Source organism: Nycticebus coucang, chromosome 13 (genome assembly GCF_027406575.1).
Source record: "Nycticebus coucang isolate mNycCou1 chromosome 13, mNycCou1.pri, whole genome shotgun sequence".
NCBI classification, from domain to species: Eukaryota; Metazoa; Chordata; class Mammalia; order Primates; family Lorisidae; genus Nycticebus; species Nycticebus coucang.
This window is the reverse complement of record NC_069792.1, coordinates 20,467,743-20,489,616: the sequence shown is the minus strand read 5'-3', so window position 1 is coordinate 20,489,616 and position 21,874 is coordinate 20,467,743. Positions and strand designations below refer to the sequence as shown.

At 42.5% G+C, this 21,874-nt stretch overlaps 1 protein-coding gene across 6 annotated transcripts in view; it reads left to right on the top strand.

Moving 5' to 3' along the window:
* Nucleotides 1-21,363, top strand: part of NCOA2 (nuclear receptor coactivator 2) — a 322,367-nt gene extending 301,004 nt beyond the window's left edge. For all 6 annotated transcript variants that reach the window (XM_053558597.1, XM_053558592.1, XM_053558593.1 and 3 more), the window contains 7 exons: nt 3,758-4,036; nt 4,222-4,299; nt 5,750-5,984; nt 8,445-8,622; nt 9,189-9,387; nt 12,335-12,424; nt 17,524-21,363. In XM_053558597.1, coding sequence (XP_053414572.1) covers nt 3,758-4,036; nt 4,222-4,299; nt 5,750-5,984; nt 8,445-8,622; nt 9,189-9,387; nt 12,335-12,424; nt 17,524-17,535 — 1,071 coding nt within the window. In that variant the 3' untranslated portion in view covers nt 17,536-21,363. The remainder of the gene's footprint in view (nt 1-3,757; nt 4,037-4,221; nt 4,300-5,749; nt 5,985-8,444; nt 8,623-9,188; nt 9,388-12,334; nt 12,425-17,523) is intronic.
* The last annotated feature ends 511 nt before the right edge of the window (nt 21,364-21,874 follow it).

The following is a 21,874-nucleotide window of genomic DNA, read 5'->3' as shown; positions in this document are numbered from 1 at the left end:
AGGAACCCAGATCCCCTCCGCCTAGAATGACCATGACGTTAATCTGACCCTGTGGGATAAGGGTGGGCAGCTGTTGGTGCTAAAAGATTACTTGAGGGCCTAGCGGGATGGCTCACACCTGTAATTCTAGCACTTTGGCAGGCTGAGGTGGGTGGATTGCCTGAGCTCATGGGTTCAAGACCAGCCTGAGCAAGAGCAAGATGCTGTCTCTAAAAATAGCCAGGCATTGTGGCAGGCATCTATACTCCAAGCTACTCTGGAGGCTGAGGCAAGAGATTCACTTGAGCCCAAGTGTTTGAGGTTGCTGTGAGCTATGATGCCACTGCACTTTACTGAGTATGACAAAGTGAGACCCTGTCTCAAAAATAAAAATAAAAGAGTACTTGGCACATAAGTTAGAAACCATTTCAGAGGTAGCTGCAACTACCTCTAAACCATTTTGACCTTTCTGTGGGTTTAGCCCACATTAATTTGGGGGATATTTAAGCATAAATAAAAATACAGCAAAAGTTAACCAATCTTGGTGAGCTCACTTAGTTTTCTTCTTCCCAGTAATTAGTTGATTATTTTAAGAACGTTAAGTTTCTGTTTTGGAAGTACTTGATCGTTTGATTTGTCTTATTGATAAATAAGTATTAACAAAGAAAGTACATGGTAGCAGTATAATAATAAACAGCCTAACGTAGCTTTCGTGACATGTTCTGTCTGAATCGGCTGCGCAGCCAATTTGTATGAGGCCGTGTAACCTAAAGAGTGATCTGGAGGGCGGCGCCTGTGGCTCAGCGGGTAGGGCGCCGGCCCCACATGCCGAGGGTGGTGGGTTCAAACCCAGCCCCGGCCAAACTGCAACAACAACAACAAAAAAAAAATAGCCAGGTGTTGTGGCGGGCGCCTGTAATCCCAGCTACTTGGGAGGCTGAGGCAAGAGAATCGCCTAAGCCTAGGAGTTGGAGGTTGCTGTGAGCTGTGTGACGCCACGGCACTCTACCAAGGGCGATAAAGTGAGACTTTGTCTCTACAAAAAAAAAAAAAAAGAGTGACCTGGAAAAACCATATTGCACTCTTGTTACTGTCTCTGTCTGTAAGACACAGCATGAGTTATCTTTATTTCTTATTGCCACAAAGTACCTTCCAGCATCCATTCCACTGCTTGGACCTGTGACAGAGGGGACGCAGAGTCATTCAGGCTTCTCTGAAGCGTTCAAATTAGTCTTGTCACCATTCTCACAGTTCAGCAGACAGAAGTGGGAGTAAAGACTTGTCGATTCATATTGAAAACAGCACAATGGAAAGAAAAGACATGAGGTTACAGGCTATAACCTGAAATACATCAAGAAAGGAAAATGGAGTTTAAATATTTCCTGTGTGGCGGGTGTGTGTTGCCATTTGTGATAGAATTTAGCATTAAGTGTTGTTACTCTTGAGCTTGTCTAAGTGGTACTTAAAAATGAGATCCTTGGGGTTGCTGAGTGACGTGTAACATTTTTATCAAAACTGGCATTGTGGGTGGCACCTGTAGCTTAAAGGAGTAGGGTGCCGGCCTCATATACTGGAGGTGGCAGGTTCAAACCTGGCCCCAGCCAAAAACTGCAAAAAAAATCCTGGTGTCGTGTCATTGTTTGCTATTTTTAGTCTTTTAAAAGGTATGTGTTATTTTTGTTCTGTCTCATCAAATCCACCATCCTAATAATACTGTCATGCTAAACTAAATTATAGAAATATGATTATTAGGTAGAATTAGGAAATATAGAATACATATAACTTTATTTATATTCATCAGCATTGTCCTCATATATTAACCTTAAAAATGGAAATTACTTAATTAGATTTTAGTTGTGAGATAGTTTGGCAAATATTTAAAGTTGTGAGATAGTTTTGTATATGTAGTTAGAGCACTAGTTCGGCGGGAATGGTTTCCCCTGCTTGTTCTGTCCCCACATCTCCAGTTATCACCGCAGTGGGCCCCTGGTGCTCAAAGGCTGGCTTTGGGGCTGTGCTAGTCTGAGCCCAGGACTCAGTGGCTCCGGCCCTATATGGGTAGACTTTTGATGAAGGCCTAAGACATCCTAGTTTAAAGAAAACTTGAGAGATTTTATTGCTGCTTGAGTCTTTCCCACCTATATACCATTAGGTTTATAGCAATTACGCTCAGAAGCAGGAGAGTTAGCCAGGTACACCTTCCCTTCCACACGTAGACATCCAGGGCCCCAGAGTCTGAAGTGCCCCCTGGGGAGTTCTGGATTTTCACACCTGCCCCATCCTGGCCCAAGCAGATAGGCAGCCCTAAGAATCCCAAGTGACAAAAGCATGGACTGTGTCTAGTGGGTAATAAGAGGGTGGGGTCGGAGATTCTTTTTTTTTTTTTTTTTTAAAGGAAAAGGATAGATTTTATTACAGATAAGAGGAAAGCAAAACCTCTGGCACAGCAGAGAGGGTCCCAAGCAGGTTGCCTGGTGTGGGAAATTGTGGCAGCCAGAGAAAACAAACAATAGGCGGTGTGTTACCCTAGCAAGGCACTCAGATCCCAAATCACAAACTGAATTGAAACCACCGCATGCTAGCAGAATAGGCTCACGAAAGTTCACATCATGCGTTTTAATCTCATTTTGCCATATACAAAGTGGGGATGATGGTGATTCATATCCCAACACTGCTGATCCCAGATAGGTACCGAGATGTTGTCTTATTGAAATGATTCATATGAGTGTGAATGATCAGTCAACAAACAACACTGTAGGCCAGGTGCGGTGGCTCATACCTGTGATCCTAGCCCTTTGGGAGGCCGGGAGTTTAAAACCTCCCTGGGCATTATAACGAGACTCCATCTCTACAAAAAAATAAAAAACTTAGCAGGGAATGGTGGCATGCCCCTGTCGTCCCACCTACTTGACAAGCTGAAGCAAGAGACTCACCTAAGCCCAGGAGTTTGAGTGTGTAGGGAGCTACGATAGCACCACTGCACTCCAGCCTGGGTGACAGAGCGAGAACATGTCCCAATTTAATTTTTTTGGGAGGTAGTTGCATTTTGTTTAAGTTCAGGTCAGTCTTTGATGGGTAGAGTAAGTGGGAGGTGTTCTAGAGTCATCCCCCGTTTCTCTCTCTTGGAAGAAACACTGCTCTGGGAGTCAAACTGGACCCCTGCATTTTTCCCTGTGTAACTGGACCTGTTGAACAGAGGTATTTCTTAGAAAAGAAAAATGGAGCCAAGCTTAAAGTGCCTTTGTGCAGTAAGTACAGTATAAAAATCATTAAATATGTGACAGTAAAAAGAAACAAGGCCAAGCGCAGTGGCTCACGCCAGTAATCCTAGCACTCTGGGAGTCTGAGGCGGGTGGATTGCCTGAGCTTAGAAGTTCAAGACCAGCCTACTCCAGGGTGAGATCCCGTTGCTAAAAATAGCAGGACATCGAGCAGCACCTGTGGCTCAGTGGGCAGGGTACCGGCCCCATATGCCAAGGGCTGCAGGGTCAAGCCCAGCCTGGGCCACATAACCAACAATGACAATTGCAACAACAACAAAAAAATAGCTGGGCATTCTGGCAGGCACCTGTAGTCTCAGCTACTCGGGAGGCTAAGGCAAGAAAATCGATTGTGCCCAAGAGTTTGAGGTTGCTGTGAGCTATGATGCAACGGAACTCTACTGAGGGCGACAAATGAGACTCTATCTCAAAAAAAAAGAAAGAAAACAGCCTTCTGTTGAGTCTGCTATTTTTCATGTTTTTATTTATTTGTTTGTTATTTGGGGCTTTCTCTTCAGAGCCAAGCGGTGGATCCAGAGCAGTTCTCAAGTCAGGATCCCAATATGCTGCTGGAGCAGAAGGCCCCTGTCTTCCCCCAGCAGTACGCATCTCAGGCACAAATGGCCCAGGGTAGCTATACTCCCATGCAGGATCCAAACTTCCATGCCATGGGGCAGCGGCCTAGCTATGCCACACTCCGCATGCAGCCCAGACCTGGCCTCAGGCCCTCAGGCCTCGTGCAGAACCAGCCAAATCAGCTGAGACTTCAACTTCAGCATCGCCTCCAAGCACAGCAGGTGTGTTCTTCAGTGGTGCCTGGGAACTCAGGGGTGGTGGCTGGAGGACCACCACCTCCAGGGAGGTGAATGTGAGATGGGATGGCAGGTCAACAGCAGGCAGATAGTGGGTTGGGAAGAGCGTGATTTAAAATAAAATGTATTCTGTTTTTAAAATGTATTGATTCCTGTGTGTATGCATTTAGAATCGCCAGCCACTTATGAATCAAATCAGCAACGTTTCAAATGTGAACTTGACTCTGAGGCCTGGAGTACCAACACAGGTAAGGAAACAGACCAGCTATCCACTTTCATTGTATGTATTTAATTTTTCTTGTGATTTGTTCCTCTTGATAACCTGCATAAAGTAACTTAGTAGGCCAGAAGATCTCCACCAACATACTGGATCTCTACGCCACCCAGTTATCTGTCTCGTAGGTCTGTTTCTTAATTCTCTTCTCAACACTACCATTTTTATTGCCAGGTACTGTGGATGCTTGTTACTCTAGGGAACTGTGTTACACAAGGTGAGCACGAACACTGAATTAGAGAATGCTAGACTCAACTATTGCTCCTAGGAGACACACAGGGTTAAGTTCCTGCGAGCCTCTGTTCACGTTTTCATCAATCAAACATGACCTAGTTTTATGTGTTTCTGTTTAAAGACATCTTATTTAGTATATAAATGTTATTGATTCATTAACATTGAACTCAACGGTCAATAGCACCATACTCAGACCTGAATGAAACTTAGCTGACACACCCATTTTCTCCTGAAGGCACATCACAGCCTTTTGGACTTGGTAACTCTATCCTGCCCTTGAGCACTGTGCTTGAGAACCAGTTTCTTTTTTCTTTTTTTTTTTTTTTCAGTTTTGGCCAGGGCCAGGCTTAAACCCGCCACCTCCTTGAGAACCATTTTAAAAAGTAAAATCACTAACCAAAAAAAAAAAAAAAAATGCCAAAGTCTTGACACAGAATAGACCACAAAGAGGACACTTGTAGACATATAAGTTCAACTTCAGCTGGAAATGTCCATGTTGGACTCCTGAAATTTTTTGCTGCTGTGTGCATGTACACGAATTGTGATAGGGCCAGTGGTATTGGTTTGGGGGTTACAAGTAAATTCTAGTGAGCAGAACACAAATAAGGAATTCACAAATAATGAGGATCAGCTGTCTTCTTAAGACCGGTAAGCAGCCTTGTATCTCATACAGGCAGCAAGTGCCAGTGTTTCTTGCCTTCACCCAAGGCAGGAAACCCCCTGTGCCTCTGCTGCCCGTGTGTTCCCATCGCCCTCTGCCCGGCTCTCCTTTTCTTCCTGTCTCTGTTCAGCCTCTCTTGAAGTGATTTTTGTCTCTCTTTAGACTTGTATGTCTCTGAAACAAGACTCTAAGCTGCCATCCTGGAGTTTTATGTCACAGTCTTCTTAGAGAAAGGACTATGTTCTTTTGAGGTCCTTCAGTTAATTGTGTCCTTACACTCACATGGACTTTGTCCCTGCTGTGACTCAGCAGGGTTTCAGAGTAATTGCCGCTGTTTCTTTAGAACTCAGACATTCACATTCTCAATCACAAGTTGTTCAACTTGAAATTATTCTTTCCAAGTAATTTTATTTCCCATGTAGTTCTCCACAAGAGGGTGCCATTTGTTTTTCTTTCTACAGTATTCACTTGGGTTTTTAATCTGTGTCTGCCTTCCATGTTTCCCTCCATGCATTGCTTCCGATCCCAGGCACCTATCAATGCCCAGATGCTGGCCCAGAGACAGAGGGAAATCCTGAACCAGCATCTGCGACAGAGGCAGATGCATCAGCAACAGCAGGTGCAGCAGCGGACTTTGATGATGAGAGGACAAGGGCTGAACATGACACCGAGCATGGTGGCTCCCAGTGGTATACCAGCAACCATGAACAACCCCCGGATGCCCCAGGCAAATGCACAGCAGTTTCCATTTCCTCCAAACTACGGTACTGGACTTACATACCCACCACCTTTCACCAGTTCTTTCTCCCTGCTGTCCCTGAGTCCTGGGTCACAGCTCCTCTCTCACAGCTCTTTGCATGGCTCCCCGATGAATCTGGCTACCCAGGGAATGGTAGGAAACCTGGGAGGACAGCTGGGGCCTGTCAGGAGTCCCCAGGTGCAGCACAGTGCCTTCCAGGCTCTCAGCTCAGGTACCAGCTTTTCTCTGGGCGCAGGGCTCACTTTATGACCAATGTGTGTGTGTGTGTGTGTGTGTGTGTGTGTGTGTGTGTGTGTGTGTGTGTGTAGTGTATCTGTTGTATGTGTGAGAGCAGGTGTGAATATATCTGTTTATGTCAATGTCTCTGAACATGGGAGCATGTGTATCTGTCTATATTTGAAGGCCTCTGAGTCTGACGCAAACAGATCAATAGGTACAAAATGTTAAAAGGCATACAAATTTAAATACTACAGCATTCTTTGAAAAATAAAGCCCTTCAAGATGTATAATGAATCTTTAACTGAACAGATAATTCTTGAAAAGTACTGTACAGGCTCGGAACCCATAGAACAGTGGTTCCGGCACCACATGCACCAAGGGTGGCAGGTTCGAACCCGGCCCGGACCAGCTAAACAACAATGACAACTGCAACAAAAAAATTACCAGGTGTTGTGGCACCTGTACTCCCAGCTACTGGGGAGACTGAGGCAAGAGAATCACTTAAGCCCAAGAGTTGGAGGTTGCTGTGAGCTGTGATGCCACAGCACTCTACTGAGGGCGACATAGTGAGACTGTCTCAAAAAAAAAGAAAAGTACTGTACAGAAACCGCAGTGGGAGACCTGTTAGTTTTTTTTCATACCAACTTGTTATTTAATGTCAGTCTTTAAGAGATGAGATGTCAAGTGTGTAATGTCATAAACATTAATATTTGTGTGCATGTCAGGTTCAGTTAATAGTTGAATTATTAATAAAAGTAAGTGCTCATGTCAATATTCAAAATGACTTTCCATATCCTTTGCCAGAGTTATCTATAAATAGCTATTAAGTCTTTATGTTGCCTAAATCCAAGTCTCCTATTTCTTTAAAAAAAAAAAAAACCAGAAAGATAGTATATGCCTTTTTCCTTAACTTTTCTTTCACAGTTAAGCCTTAATTAAATATGCATATCTTACAAGTCTTCCAGGCAAAAATAAACTAACTCATTGTCATCCCTGAAATGCCCTGAGAAGTCACCATCCTTGTTTCCCCAGCTCCTTTCCTTTATTTCCTTTTTTTGTTTGTTTTAAAGACAGGGTCTTGCTCTGTCACCCAGGCTGACTACAATAGTGCAATGATAGCTCTAACTCCTAGCATCAGGGTGTCCTCCTACCTCAGCCTCCTGAGTAGGTAGACTGCTGAAATGCTCCCCTATGCCTAAGTTTTTGTTTTTGTTTTTTTAAAAGAAAGAGTCTCACTTTGTTGGCTAGGCTGGTCTCATACTCTCGGCCTCAAGCAGTCCTATCACCATGGCCTCCTAAAGTGCTGGGATTACAGGCATGAGCCATCAGGCCCGCCCTATTTGCTTCTGATGATTTAGAAAAGTTCTACCTCAAAACTGAACAAGAAGCATAGATGGAATTTTTTTTCTTATTCTAGCTAATCTTGGATAGCTTTAAAGTACCATAAAGCTCTTTATATAAAAACAAAATAAGCTAACCATGAGTACAATTACTAATTTTTAATAATATATCCATCTCAGCTTGGGCATGGTGGCTCACGCTTGTAATCCTAACACTCTAGGAGGCTGAGGTGGGAGAATCACTTGACTGTAAGTGTTTGAGAGCAGCCTGAGCAAGAGCAAAACAGAAAAAATTTGCTGGGTGTGGTGGTATGTGCCTGCAGTCCCAGCTACTGGGAGGCTGAAGCAGGAGGATGGCTTGAATCCAGGCGTTTGAGGTTGCTGTGAGCTACAGTGATGCCACTGTCCTCTACTTAGGGCAACAGAGCGAGACTTGTCTCAAAAACAAACAAACAAAAAATCCATCTCATCAGGGAATGACTTAATTCAACAACTTTGGTTGTGTTGCTGAACTTTAATCCAATTTAAACCATCTAATTATAGTAATACATAAAAATTTAATGACTTTGCCTATTTCAGGTTAAAGAGAAATATGCATATTTGACCCAGTCTTGATTAGTAAGTGGATTTAAGGAAAGAGTACCATTTTCTCTCACTCTAGCCGTGATGGTTAATACGGTTCCTAGGCATCCTGTAACTAACATGGAGAATGAAATTGCGGAGATTACTTTTTTCTCTAGGCATTTTATCTTAGCTTGGAATCTCTGAAATACATGTAATTAATCAGCATATGATCATGTATCTGAAAGTAATTCTCTGTGCATATAATTTGTAATGTTCTCTTTTTCCCCTCAGTCTCTTTAAAACTAACATTCTGTTTCGGATTTCTGTTTTGTCTCTTTAAGGAATAAGTCAGCAACCTGACCCAGGCTTTACTGGAGCTACGACTCCCCAGAGCCCTCTCATGTCGCCCCGAATGGCACACACCCAGAGTCCCATGATGCAGCAGTCTCAGGCCACCCCAGCCTACCAGGCCCCCTCAGACATGAACGGATGGGCGCAGGGGAGCATGGGCGGAAACAGGTAGCACCGCAGTGCTGTGTGTCTGCCGTCTGTCTGTGCGTTGTATAGACTCGCTGTCCCTTTTCTGTCATTCGTCTTCTAACTCCTTTGCCCACGCATGCAGTATCAAGTACACTGCCAAGTAAGCCAGTTAATCATCAGAATTTACAAAAGTTTAGCAAAACACCTTTTCCTTTGAAGTAAAAGGAACAGGTCTCTCTGAGGAAACGCCCATGAATTTATGGTAGAAACTGCTGTCGAAGGCAGTGACCTAGAAGCTGCTCTTTATCAGCACATGTGATAAAAACAGACAGAAAGCTCCTTGACCGGAAGCTGGGAATAGACCTCGACTATCTTGGGGATGTTCTGAAAAGGAGAAGCTCCATGGCTCCCGCAGCTCCCTCAGCACAGCCTCCCCTGCTGTCTCAGGCCCCAGGGACCCCTTCCCTGCCGGTCACCCCACTCTGGGTTCCCGCAGTTCAGATGTATTCACTGTAATGTTAAATGCCTGAGAAGCCAATGCTCTTAACCTGCCTGCCTCCACTCCCCAGCAGGCTCTAACGCTTCACCTCTCCGTTGTGTCCCAGCATGTTCTCTCAGCAGTCCCCACCACACTTCGGGCAGCAAGCAAACACCAGCATGTACAGTAACAATATGAACATCAACGTATCCATGGCGACCAACGCGGGTGGCATGAGCAACATGAACCAGATGACAGGACAGATCAGCATGACCTCAGTGACCTCCGTGCCTACGTCAGGGCTGTCCTCCATGGGTCCCGAGCAGGTAAGCACCCGAGGCTTCTGATCATAGCTTTTTGTGTATTTCTGCATTAAATGCATCTCTCCGTGAACCTAACTTCCGTTGTCAACTCCCACATTTATTTTAAGAAGTGTTTTTTCTCCTTATTTTCACTTGTGTAAGTGAGGTTAACAAAAATACTTATTAATGACAAAATAAATATAAAAGAACTCCTGACCCACTCAAGGATCTTTTAAAATATTTCTTAACTTTCTCATCTTTTGCATTTTTCTCTTAATGTGAGGAATTTAGCAGTATCAAAAATGAATCACTAAAAAGGGAGTGGCAAATATGCTCTTTAAATAGCTTTATTTTGGGTTTATGGTTTAGGAAATGACACTTTTCTAAATGTAAAACCAGCTGAAAAACAAGGGCCACCCACCTGCCATCCAGGTAGCTTGAAAGGCTACTTCACTTGTGTAGGGAGACCGGCACAAATAAGCCAGAAACCCCTCTTTTAATCTTTGGAACATGAGTGTCATGATTTTTTTTAAGAATAATTTTGTGTTGAATAACATTGAAGTCATTTTACTGTCTCTATGTACACCTAGCTTCCCTAGGTGGCAAAGACACTCAAAGCATTTGAGGTGGTGAATCAGCCAGCCTAGAATTCAAAACTGGCTGATCCAGGGATAGAGACTCAGGTTAATAATCTTAACCATGGGGCTCAGCACCTGTGGATTCAAGTGGCTAAGACGCCAGCCACATACAACTGAGCTGATAGGTTCAAATCCAGCCCGGGCCCACCAAACAACGACGGCTGCAACCAAAAAATAGTCGGGCATTGTGGTGGACGCCTGTGGTCCCAGCTACTTGGGAGGCAGAGGCAGGAGACTCACTTGAGCCCAGGAGTTGGAGGTTGCTGTGAGCTGTGATGCCACAGCACTGTACCCAGGGCAACAGCTTGAGCCTCTGTCTCAAAATAAATAAATAAATAAAATAATCTTACCATGGTATCTATAGAAGATCTTATTTGTGAAGGGCCCAAAATACTAATCATTCTACTACTGATTCTCCATGACTCCCACAAGGTAAAAATGTGGCATGGATGCCGAACCTTATTTCAAATATGGAAAAAATGTAGGCAGAAAACTTAAATGGCTTAAGCACCCAATCATTGGTAGCTTTGAATTTTCAGTTAGAGCAAGACTAGGAAGAGTGAAAGATTTGAAAAGGTGGATTAGAGCTGTGTATAATTCTAATGTTAGTAGGCCACAGGCTTTGTGAAAGTGTACCAAATGTAACGATGCCTCAATGTTTTATTCTGTAAAATGATGATTAATAAAAATGTCAAGGTGGTACATGAAAAAATTTAAAGAACGCTCTTTGCATTTTAAAATGGCTTACACCCGTAATCCTAGCACTCTGGGAGATCAAGGTGGGTGGATTGCTTGAACTCAGGAGTTGGAGTTGGAGACCAGCTTGAGCAAGAGCGAGATGCTGTCTCTAAAAATAGCCAGGTGTTGTGGCAGGCACCTGTAATCCCAGCTACTTGGGAGGCTGAGGCAAGAGGATGACTTGAGCCCAGGAGTTTGAGGTTATTGTGAGCTGTGACGCCACAGCACTCTACCGAGGATAACAAAGTGAGACCGTGTCTCAAAAATAAATAAGTAAATAAAAAGGCGATGTACCCGTGGTAATAACTTGTATATCTGTTGTTGAATTGATGGTGGTTAAAGACAAAAATTAAAGAAATATAGACTTTAGTCTTTTCAGTGGAAAAAACATAGGATTAATGAACTTCCTACAAAAATGGGTTAATGGTGACCATGATTTGCTCAGAGAGGAGTGGCCACTGAGATAGTCTAGTACCACACGGGCCTGATCTGACCTGCCCAGAAATGTTCCTGCCACAACGCCCAGCTAATTTTTTTCTAGTTCTAGTAGAGGCAGGTACTTGTTCTTGCTCAAGTTGGTCTCAAACTCCTGAGCTCAAGCAATCCACCCGCCTCGGCCTCCCAGAATGCTGGGATTACAGGCGTGAGCCACTGCACCTGGCCCTGCTGCATTTTTAATAATCCAGATGATTTTAAAACTTTTGCATGGACTTTAAACCTTTTTTTTTTTTTTTGAGACAGAGTCTTAAACTTTGTTGCCCAGGTGAGAGTGCCATGGCATTAGCCTAGCTCACAGCAGCCTCAAACTCCTGGGTCCAAGCAATCTCCTGCCCCAGACTCCTAAGTAGCTGGTACTACAGATACCACTGTAGTGCCCAGATAATTTTTCTATTTTTAGTAGAGATGAGGTCACACTTTTGCTCAGGCTCAAATTCTTGAGCTCAACAATCCTTCCCACATCAGCCTCCCAAAGTGCTAGGATTATTAGGAGTAAGCCAGTACACCCAGCTAACTTTAAGCCTTTTGAATATCAGAAGTAGTTAGGAAGCCCCAAACAATTACATCGTGTCTTGTGACAAAATCATTCCTCTGTTACCATTTGTACATTTACTTTGTAATTTATAAAATAAATGTACAAATGCAAATAGTTTGCTTTGTCAAAGTAAATTTACAAAATCCAGCACTGTTTTTGGGCACTCACACCTGTTCCTGCTAATTAATACCTTGCCTAAGTGGCAAAGATGTCAGGAGCCTCTCAGGTGACTTCAAAGTCCCAATGTGAGTCATAGGTCTAGTTTGAACCAGACAAAAAGTAAACAGGATGTAGCATGAAGATGTTTCTACAATTATTATCTCTGTTGAATTTGATTTCTATACAGAATGCAAATAACATTTAATTTTGAAAGCAGCTAGTGTATTCGGAATATTTTCGTATTCCTTTATACTTGCCCCTGTATACATGGAATAATCTTTTTAGGGATGAAGACATCATTATATAGTTCCTTTTCCCCATTATTAGATGTCCTAAAAAGAGGAAGAGCGGGAGGGTGATGGTTGTTTGTGTCCTGCTGAATGCACGTCGTCTTCCTGCCCAGGTGAATGACCCTGCTCTGAGGGGAGGCAACCTTTTCTCAAACCAGCTGCCTGGGATGGATATGATTAAGCAGGAGGGAGACACGTCACGGGTAAGAAACAGAAATGGGTGTGTGGTAGAAAAGGGAACGTGCCAATATATATCCCTAGCTATATTGATCAACCAGTACATTAAAGATGGTTGTAAAACATCTTCTGATTTCATTTGGCATACGGTGCTTTTGTGTGAATAATTATTGCTTTAAGCTAATTTTAATTGAGCTGGTGGTAGCATGTGAATGAAGAACACTAATTTTACCCTGGGACGATATTATTACAGATGAAAAAAATAAAGTAGCAAAGACTTAATCGTGTTAAGGCAAACTTTCTTTTTTCTTTTTCTGAATCATAATATTAGACTTTTAGGAGGATGAAGAATTAACTAATAATTATTCGCTGTCTTGAGTCTTAAGTATTTTTCTGTATTTCATTGTGTTCAGATGGTAATCTTATGCATGAGTTGTACTGTTTGCTTATTATACCTTAAATACTTATTCTAAGGAGAGTGATACTACCATGTTCAACCACATCTTGAAGCCATAGAATAATTAGTACTTAGAACCCAAGTGACATGTGTGCCTAGCAGCAGATCCCGTGGGGGGGCGGTGGGCTGTGAGCAGTTTGGTGCATAGGCAGATGAGCCTGTGTGGGCCTCTGAAGGTCAGGGATGTGACCTTAGCAGTAGACGGCTCTCTTTCTATTTTATTTATTTATTTTTTGAAAAGTAAATTTATTTCAGGTCAATGTGAGTACCAACAACCAGGTCAAAATATTTGATTTTGTTAGGTAAAGTTCCTCTTGTGGTTATGCGATAGCTTTCTTTCTAAAAGTTCTCTCCCAATAGGAAAAATGTAGGGTTGATGTTAAATTTTTTAGTTTTGTTAATATTAACATCTAAGTTTAGAATAAACTTTGATTATGATAAATTTAGTCCAGATTTTAGTAACATGTTGTGTTAGTATTCTCCACGTGGCCTCTCTTGCTGTTAAGACCCGCAGTTGAGGATGGCAGAGACGCTGGGTGTGGCTGGAGTCCTGTCCTGTCGGTGTTTGTGAGTGTCGTCTGTAATGCCCAGACAGCATGCTGCTCAGACACAGAAACACGCAAAAACTCACTTGAGTGGTTTACATGTTGATACAGTAGGTTGAACAGAAGCTGGAATATGTGTACATATCATATTGAGCACGTGTTTAGACTTGAAATGTACCACTGATTGGGTTTGGCTGCCCCCTTGGGAGCCTACTGTCTTCCCAGATGCCAGTCCTGTTTTACCCTCCCCTGAATCTGCACAGGAAATGAATTCCCACTTAACTTGGTGGTTCCTGTGTAGTAGGGGCTTGAGCCTGGAGGCACTTCCCAGAGAAGCAGGGACATTAGGAGGACAGCCACTTTAACCCCAGAGTGCCAGGATGCTTGACCTCTGAGTACATCAAACCTCTGTGGGACAAAAGTGCATTTGGGAGGCCAGGCTCACATCCCCCCAGCCACCCTTACTCCACCAGAGTCAGATCAGGCTTCTGCCTCTGTGTTGTCAGCGTCCGACTGTGTGCAGCCAGGCAGGGCTCCAGTGGAGCAAGCGCCCTCAGGACACGTGTGGTGTAGTACCAAGAACCGAAGGCAGAGGGATGGGGAGGGCTGGACCTGCGGCCACGGTCACAGGAGGGCAGGGGCCCCACTGCACCGGGAAAGGCCAGCAGGAGCAGGGTGTGTACCTTCGTGCACGTCCAGGTGCCTGATAGTGTCTCTAAACCCAAAACGGAAAGATTCACGTTCAGATCTCAGCGACTTTTGATAAATACAGGCTGCTCTCTCTGTCCATCACAAGTGCTGTTGGGACCCATGACGAGAACCCCTTCTGTTTTCACCCAACTGAGCCGCTCTCCTTTCTCTGGCTCTGCCAGTCCCCTCTGGAGTCTGGCCCATCTGTCTGCACTTTGTTCGTGTTGATGGCTAAGGCCACAGGGCAGTCTGCCGTGGACGCTCTTGTTTTCTTCAGAGGATGTGTACTGTGTGTCCCTTCTCATTCATGAGCAGAACTAGAAGGTGCTTTCCACTTGTCACCATACTGCTATGTGTGCCCAAACGGGGCTTCAGTCATCTTCATCCTTTGTATTCCTATAATATGCTCTGCTGCTGTTAGGAATGAAGGAACTTTTTTTTTTTTGAGACAGAGTCTCAACAAAAGAGACTTACAGCTCACAGCAACCTCAAACTCTTGGGCTTAAGCAATTCTCTTGCCTCAGCCTCCCGAATGGCTGGGATTGTAGACGCCCGCCACATTGCTTAGCTATTTTTGTTTTTTGTTTGCAGTTGTCATTGTTGTTTGGCAGGCCTGGGCTGGATTCAAACCCACCAGTTCCCGTGTTTGTGGCTAGTACCCTAGCCACTGAGCTATAGGCAGCGAACCTGAAGGAACTTTTAAAAGCATTTTTCATTGGTAATCTGGTTCTATTTGTTGAGCTAGAAAGCACTATCATACCTTGTCGACTGCATTCCATTTATCTTGAAATGGAGATTATTATAATTGCACCTTTAAGCAGAGGTAATATAATATATACAATTGTAGATTTCCAAAAAACGTGTTCAGGTTCGGGTTTTTCGGCGCCTGTAGCTCAAGTGGCTAAGGCAGGTGCCAGCCACATACACCAGAGCTGGCAGGTTCGAATCCAGCCTGAGCCTGCCAAACAACAATGACAACTACAACCAAAAAAAAAAAACTAGCCAGGCATTGTGGCCGGTGCCTGTAGTCCCAGCTAATTGGGAGGCTGAGGCAAGAGAATCAGTTAAGCCCAGGAGTTGGAGGTTGCTGTGAGCTGTGATGCCACGGCACTCTACCCAGGGTGACAGCTTGAGGCCCTGTCTCCAAAAAAAAAACCTGTTCAGAGAAGGGCAATTAGCTTACTTAACCAAAAGATTCTTCATTTTATAAGGACTTAACCATAATAATCCTTTATAATTTACACATATTTAAAATTGAGTTTACAGCTCAGCAGCATAACTCATATATAGTAAAAAATATATATAATACTATATATTATTTAAGTTATGAAGAGTTATGAAGATAGATCATTAACTAGGACTGGCTTTCAGTTGATGGTGATGACAGTGATGACAACATTGACTGGACATTCATGATGTCCCAGGAACTGCTCAAACACTTTATGTACATCATTTGTTTATATCACACAAAAGCCCCAAGTGGTTCAGGTACAGAAAGGTTAAATAACTTCCCTACTCCCTCAAGTGACGTAGCCCAGCCACGACCAGCAGTGTCACTCCAGACATGCCCCAAGCTCAGCTTTCTCACACACCAAACAGTTGTGGCCAGTAGCTGCTCCTTGATGTTAGTCCACGTTAGAGAATACTGCCTTAAAGTTATTGAGCCTCGTAATCTTTTTTTTTGAAACCACATCTCGCTGTGTTACCGTGGGTAGAGTGTGTGTCAACCTAGCTCACAGCAACCTCAAACTCCTGCGTTCAAGCAATCCTCCTGCCTCAGCCTCCCAAGTTCCTGGGACTACAGGCAGGTGCCACCATGCTCAGCTCTTTCTATTTTTAATAGAGACAGGGTCTTATTTTTGTTCAGACTGGTCTTGAACTCCTGGGCTCAAACAATCCACTGCCTTGGCCTCCCAAAGTACTAGGATTAATGGTGTGAGCCACCATGCCTGGCCAAGCCTCATAAATTTAATGGGGGTATAAATGCTTCCCACTAGAATTTCTTTTTCTAAACTAACTGGAAAATTGAGGCTTTTTATATTTTTTTTCACATTTTAATCAGCACCAGGAGTGTTTTCATATGAAATTATGAAAGTGACCCAAGTTAGGAAGAAATATACGTTCAGCTTTATATCATAAAATACATGAAATGTTCTTCTCTGAGAAGTACACTCAGAGATATTCTTCTAAACTAATAATTTTGCTTCAATCCCTGAAGCAATTGTTACATTTCCATAGCAACCAGGATTTCTGCTCACAGCACCCAGATCACATTGTATAATTGTCTGCCTTGCCTATTAGCAGTGACCAAGAATGTCTTGTTGTAGTTCTGTCCCCAGCACCTGGCACTTCTTTAATTAATTACTAAATGAATGAAAAGGGGGGGGGGTTGAGGGCAAAGAAAATCCTTGGTATATTCTTGCCCCAGCCGAGGAAGCACCACCGCCTGACCGTTGCTCGCTGTAGTTTTTGCACCGTGATTCTAAGTCATCAGTACATAGAGTCCAAACCAGCAAAATATCCCTGGAGTCAAAACCCACTTTTTTTTTTTTTTTTTTTTGGTAGCCCTTTGTAGCCTTTATGGCCCTTGGTAGAGTGCCGTGGCATCACACAGCTCATAGCAACCTCCAGCTCCTGGGCTTACGCGATTCTCTTGCCTCAGCCTCCCGAGTAGCTGGGACTACAGGCGCCCACCACAACGCCCGGCTATTTTTTGGTTGCAGCTTGGCCGGGGCTGGGCTTGAACCCGCCACCCTCGGCATATGGGGCCGGTGCCCTACTCACTGAGCCACAGGCGCCGCCCAAAACCCACGTTTATTTAGCCTGCTGCAGCCAGGGAGAACACACCTATGGAACCTTGGAGTATCTCACAGGGAAAAATCAAGACGGACATTTTTAGGATGGCTTGAAGGTCATGAGTTCTCTCACTTGTTGCTCACAGTCGGTCACAGATCAAATTCCTTATTCTACTCTTTGCCCCATCTCACAACTACACGTGACTCAAAGAAAAAAAAGAAAGAGGGGCTTTTAGAGGAGGTGAATTGTACTAGACGAGTCTGGGAAGTGGTGGCCCCTTCTGCATTAGATGCTGTCAGAAAGCAAGTGGCATCTCAGTAGTTCCTGTTCAGGGGGTGGGAGAGCTGAAGTTGAGCTGGGATGTCACAGGTGAGCGAGCAGCTCACTCAGGAGGGTCTGACGGTCCACGTACAGGCCGTGCCCTCCAGGAAGCAGCCTGCAGGCTGTTGGGCTTGTTCTCAGCCCTTTGGACACATTGGTGAGGAAGGGCGTCTGCTTGTCCACATCAAGCGTACTCCTCCAGATGCAGCCTTTGTGGTGCGCATTATTTAAAACAAGTGTTTTGCTGTTTTGTGATGAGCTCGTGGTGGTTCATCACACACTCAAGCATCTCACAACTTTGTCTATTTCCCTGCAGAAATACTGCTGACACTGAAGGTTGATTCTTTCTTCAGCTGACCAGGCTCACTTGCTCAAGACACTACCCAGTCTGGAGAGCTGTGTCTATTTGTTTTGACCCAACTGACCTGCCAGCCGGTTCTGCCAGAGCCGAATCAGCAGACAGGCCTGGGCCTGGCTCCCAGGGTGGAGTCCACTCAGCGCTGCAGGAGGGGCTGCCTCTTCCCTCGACAGTCTGAAGCTCACATCCAGACAGCCGCTCAGTCTGTTCACTGCATTCACCTTAGTGCAACTTAGATCTCTCCTGCAAAGTAAATGTCGACAGGCAAATTTCATACCCGTGTCAGATTGAATGTATTTAAATGTATGTATTTAAGGAGAACCATGCTCTTGTTCTGTTCCTGTCAGGTGCCAGACACTGGTTCCTTGCTTTGTTTTCCCTGCTATCAGTCTAGTACAAAGACTTAAGATTTCATCTGGGGGGGAAAGAATTTAAAAAAAATCAAACTAAAGGTATTTTAAGGTAAAACCTGCATTTGGGATGGAAGCAGGGCAGACAGCACGGACAGCGCTGTATGTGCAGACACACCCAATGAGTGAAGGTCCATGAGGTCAAAGTTGTATCTATGTAGAAAGCTCTAAAGACCACATTGGAAATTGTTTCCAGTTATTGAACATACGAAAAGGAGCCTGTAAGAGGGCTGTTAATGTTAACAAGGTTTTTTTTTTCTCTTCTATTAAAACCAAACTAGTTTACCTAAATCATAAATCGAGCAGAAATATTTTTCGTTTCTCAATTAAGTTCCCTTCAGATTTATCAGACAGCTTGAATTAGCATCTCTTCTCCCCACTGTGACCTTGACTCCTCCCTTCCTCTCCTTGCCTTCCCCCATCTTCCCTACTCTGATTCTTTTTTTTTTTTTTAAATATAAGCTACAGAAACCAGGTAAGCCCTTTATTTCCTAAAATGTTTTGCCAGCCACTTAGCAATTGCTAACTGTTGAATTTCAGAAAAATGCATTTACTGGCAAGGAGAAGAGCAAAGTTAAGACCTGATACCACTCAAGCTAAGGACACCTGCTCTGGAAGCATGTTTATCTGTTCCCAGCAGCTCTGGCCTCTAAAAGGGGAAAAAATTCTATTGTGCTTAAATTGACAGATTTAACCTCTGCCATGTGTTTTTTATTTTGTTTTTTAGCAGTGCTAATTAAGCCGAAGTTTTGTAAGGTACATAAGATCCAATTTATATGTAAACAAGCAATAATTTAAGTTGAGAACTTAAGTGTTTTAATTGTATAATTTTTGTGAGGTATACATATTGTGGAATTGACTCAAAAAATGAGGTACTTCAGTATTAAAATTAGATATCTTCATAGCAGTGTCTCCTAAAGGTGTTTTGTAAAGGATATCAATGCCTTGATTAGACCTAATTTGTAGACTTCAGACTTTTTATTTTCTAAACCTTGTGATTCTGCTCATAAATCATTTATCTAATCTATATGATACGCAGCTGCTGTAGGAACCAATTCTTGATTTTTATATGTTTATATTCTTTCTTAATGAACCTGGGGAAGACTACATGTTACTAAGCAGGCCACTTTTATGGTTGTTTTCTTGCCCACTCTGGTAGGGGAATAATCTTTTATTAATTGGTGTCAGTTTCAGACAATTGCAATACCAAGAAACTGATGACCTTTTTTGAGCTATTTCTTCTCAACCCCTAATACATACACCTTTCTTACCTAAATTTCAGAATGATATCTTTTTGACGTCTAAAAAGCAAAGCATTTTGTAATATCTCATTAACCAGGCTTTTTAGGAACAGAGAAGTTTTTCCTTGAAATTTGATTGTTTATTTGTGGCAGGGTGAAAAATGTATAGACTACCCCTATTTATATTTATATCTCTCTCTATATGTACAGATTGTGGAAATATGGAAAGAGATATAGCCCAAAGATAAATAAATGGTAAGTCAGTCTGAAATTGTTGCTCCATACTAAAGAAACTTTCTGGAAATTTGCATTCGCAACTTTTTTCCACTTGAGAGGGATCTCAATACAGGGAGGTGGCCAAGGAACAGCACTTCTCGGTGGCCACCAGTTCGCATATCCCCTCAAAAGGCTCTACTTTTCTCCCCCAAACCATTGGGTTACCCAACTGTGATAGGAGAAATGAGCAGAAGTTGGCCCAGAACTCCAGGACCTCCTCCGTGGGACGAGGCTCAGCTGGCCCACAGTGTAATGTGACCAGTCTTAAATTGATTTTTAGAAATATGTGAATTAGAATGACTTTAACTTCACACAGCACAAAAGAGAAACAGAGTTTAAGCTGGATTTTTTTCTTTGTCTTGAGTTTTAAGCCCCTCTTCGCAACAACACTGTCTCTTTTGTTGTTCATCCACCTGCCGCTGTGTTTAACTATCAGTCCCAGTTCAGACAAATCTCTGCAAACCTGTGATGCTGATAATTCACCATCATTACTGTTCTGAAGGAAAAGGGATGATAAATTCTCTCGTGGTTCAGATCAGGTAATGGATTTTGTTTTACATCTAATTAGGAGAAGAAAAGTAAGTGAAGGAATCTCCTCTGATCATATTGATCACTATAGAAGCAAAAGCCAAATCAGTTCCCTTCATCATCAGTATTTCTTATGCTGTACACAATAAATTTGTTAGACTGAGTACTTGGTTTTTGTTTTAATAGAACAAATAATCAGTGTTTTACTTATATTACTAAATGTGAAAAACATAATGTGAAAAGTATACATACATTAACTTGGTTGTGAAATTCATTTAAGTGTTCACGTAATGTGGTAAGTTTAAAAAGTAAGGTGAGCTGTTTTACTACAATGAATTCATTTTGACGCGAAGATTAAACTGCCCCTCTCCCATGTGTATCTCTTATGGCCTGTAATAATTGAAAGCAATGTTTTTGCGGTTTATATAATGCAATTTTTATCTGTGTTCAAAAATGGAGTTCATATGGGCTTAACACATGAAATGGGTGGCACAGATCCACTTGCAGAACCCAAAGATACACAATCAATTTTGAAATGCAACTTAAGCCATTAATTGTTGGTGTGAATTTAAAATTTTCTAGTGTTTGTATGGTAGTTTGCTGCCTAAGAGCAAAGCATTCTCTGCACAAAAGAAAATTACTGTAGTGGCTTCGATTTTAATTAGATTTTTTTCTCCCTGGTGTTTCTTTATAGACTAAAACAAAATCTTTTAAGTTTCTTACTACAGGTAAAAGCTATGTGCAAGAACCTCAAAATGCTAAAATCTAGCATAATGCCTTAGATCTGTTTTTAAGTCTTGTATATTCCTACATAGCTGTCCGATGTATTATATTTGTATAGTGAATTGTGTACAATTTTTGAATAAGTGCATCATCACTTCACCTTTATGTTGTTGAACAGTGATGATGATACATTTCTTCAAACATTTAACTGTCGTTTTTTTTTTTCTTTGTCATTTGTGGGTTTTATTTGTACAGTTCCTCATGAAGTTGCATCTGAGATGTGTGTATATGAAAAGATTATACAAGGGTAAAATTAAGCAATATATTAACTATGGTTCTTCAGGAGAAAGCTTACGGTGTTTCAGGTTGTGATTTATTTTCCAAATGGAGTTGACTCTGAACATCACTTTGTTCACCTGCATTGATGTTTGTATTTCTAGTGTGAGCAGTTTATGCAAAGGTAGATATATTCAGAGAACTTTTAAATACATTTATGCAAGTTAATATTGCTTTGCCGATGCTATTTGCTTATTTGATGTTAAATAATGCTATTGTAAATAAAGAATTCTGTTGTTATTGCATCATTTAATAAATTTTAATGCCTTCGGGTTTTACATGGCTTTAGAGATTTTAGTGTTTTTATATTGTATCTTTCATAATTGCATTTAAATTAAAAAATCTTATAATTTGGGTGGCGCCTGTGGCTTAAGGAGTAGGGTGCCAGCCACATATGCCAGAGGTGGCAGGTTCAAACCCAGCCCTGGCCAAAAACTGTAAAAAAAAAAAAAAAAAATCTTATAATTTAATAATTTCTTACATTATATGGTAGTTAATACAGTTCACAGCATTTTAATACTTAGTTCGTCAAATAACCCATGTTATATATTTTTCAATTGGAAGCCAAGAAGCAAATATGTCTTAAGATTATCTAACTACATACCGAGGCCGAGTCTAGTTCTCCTGCGTCCTAAATGATGTTACTGCTCTTTTCACTGTCCTGCTCCATCTCCCATCCTAAATAGCCAAAAACATTTACAAGAATAATGTGCTCTTCTGGCTGCCTTATTAAGGTTACATGTCACGCATCAGAATAGCCATACTGGTTTGGTAGATTTGTTTAGTAATTGTTGA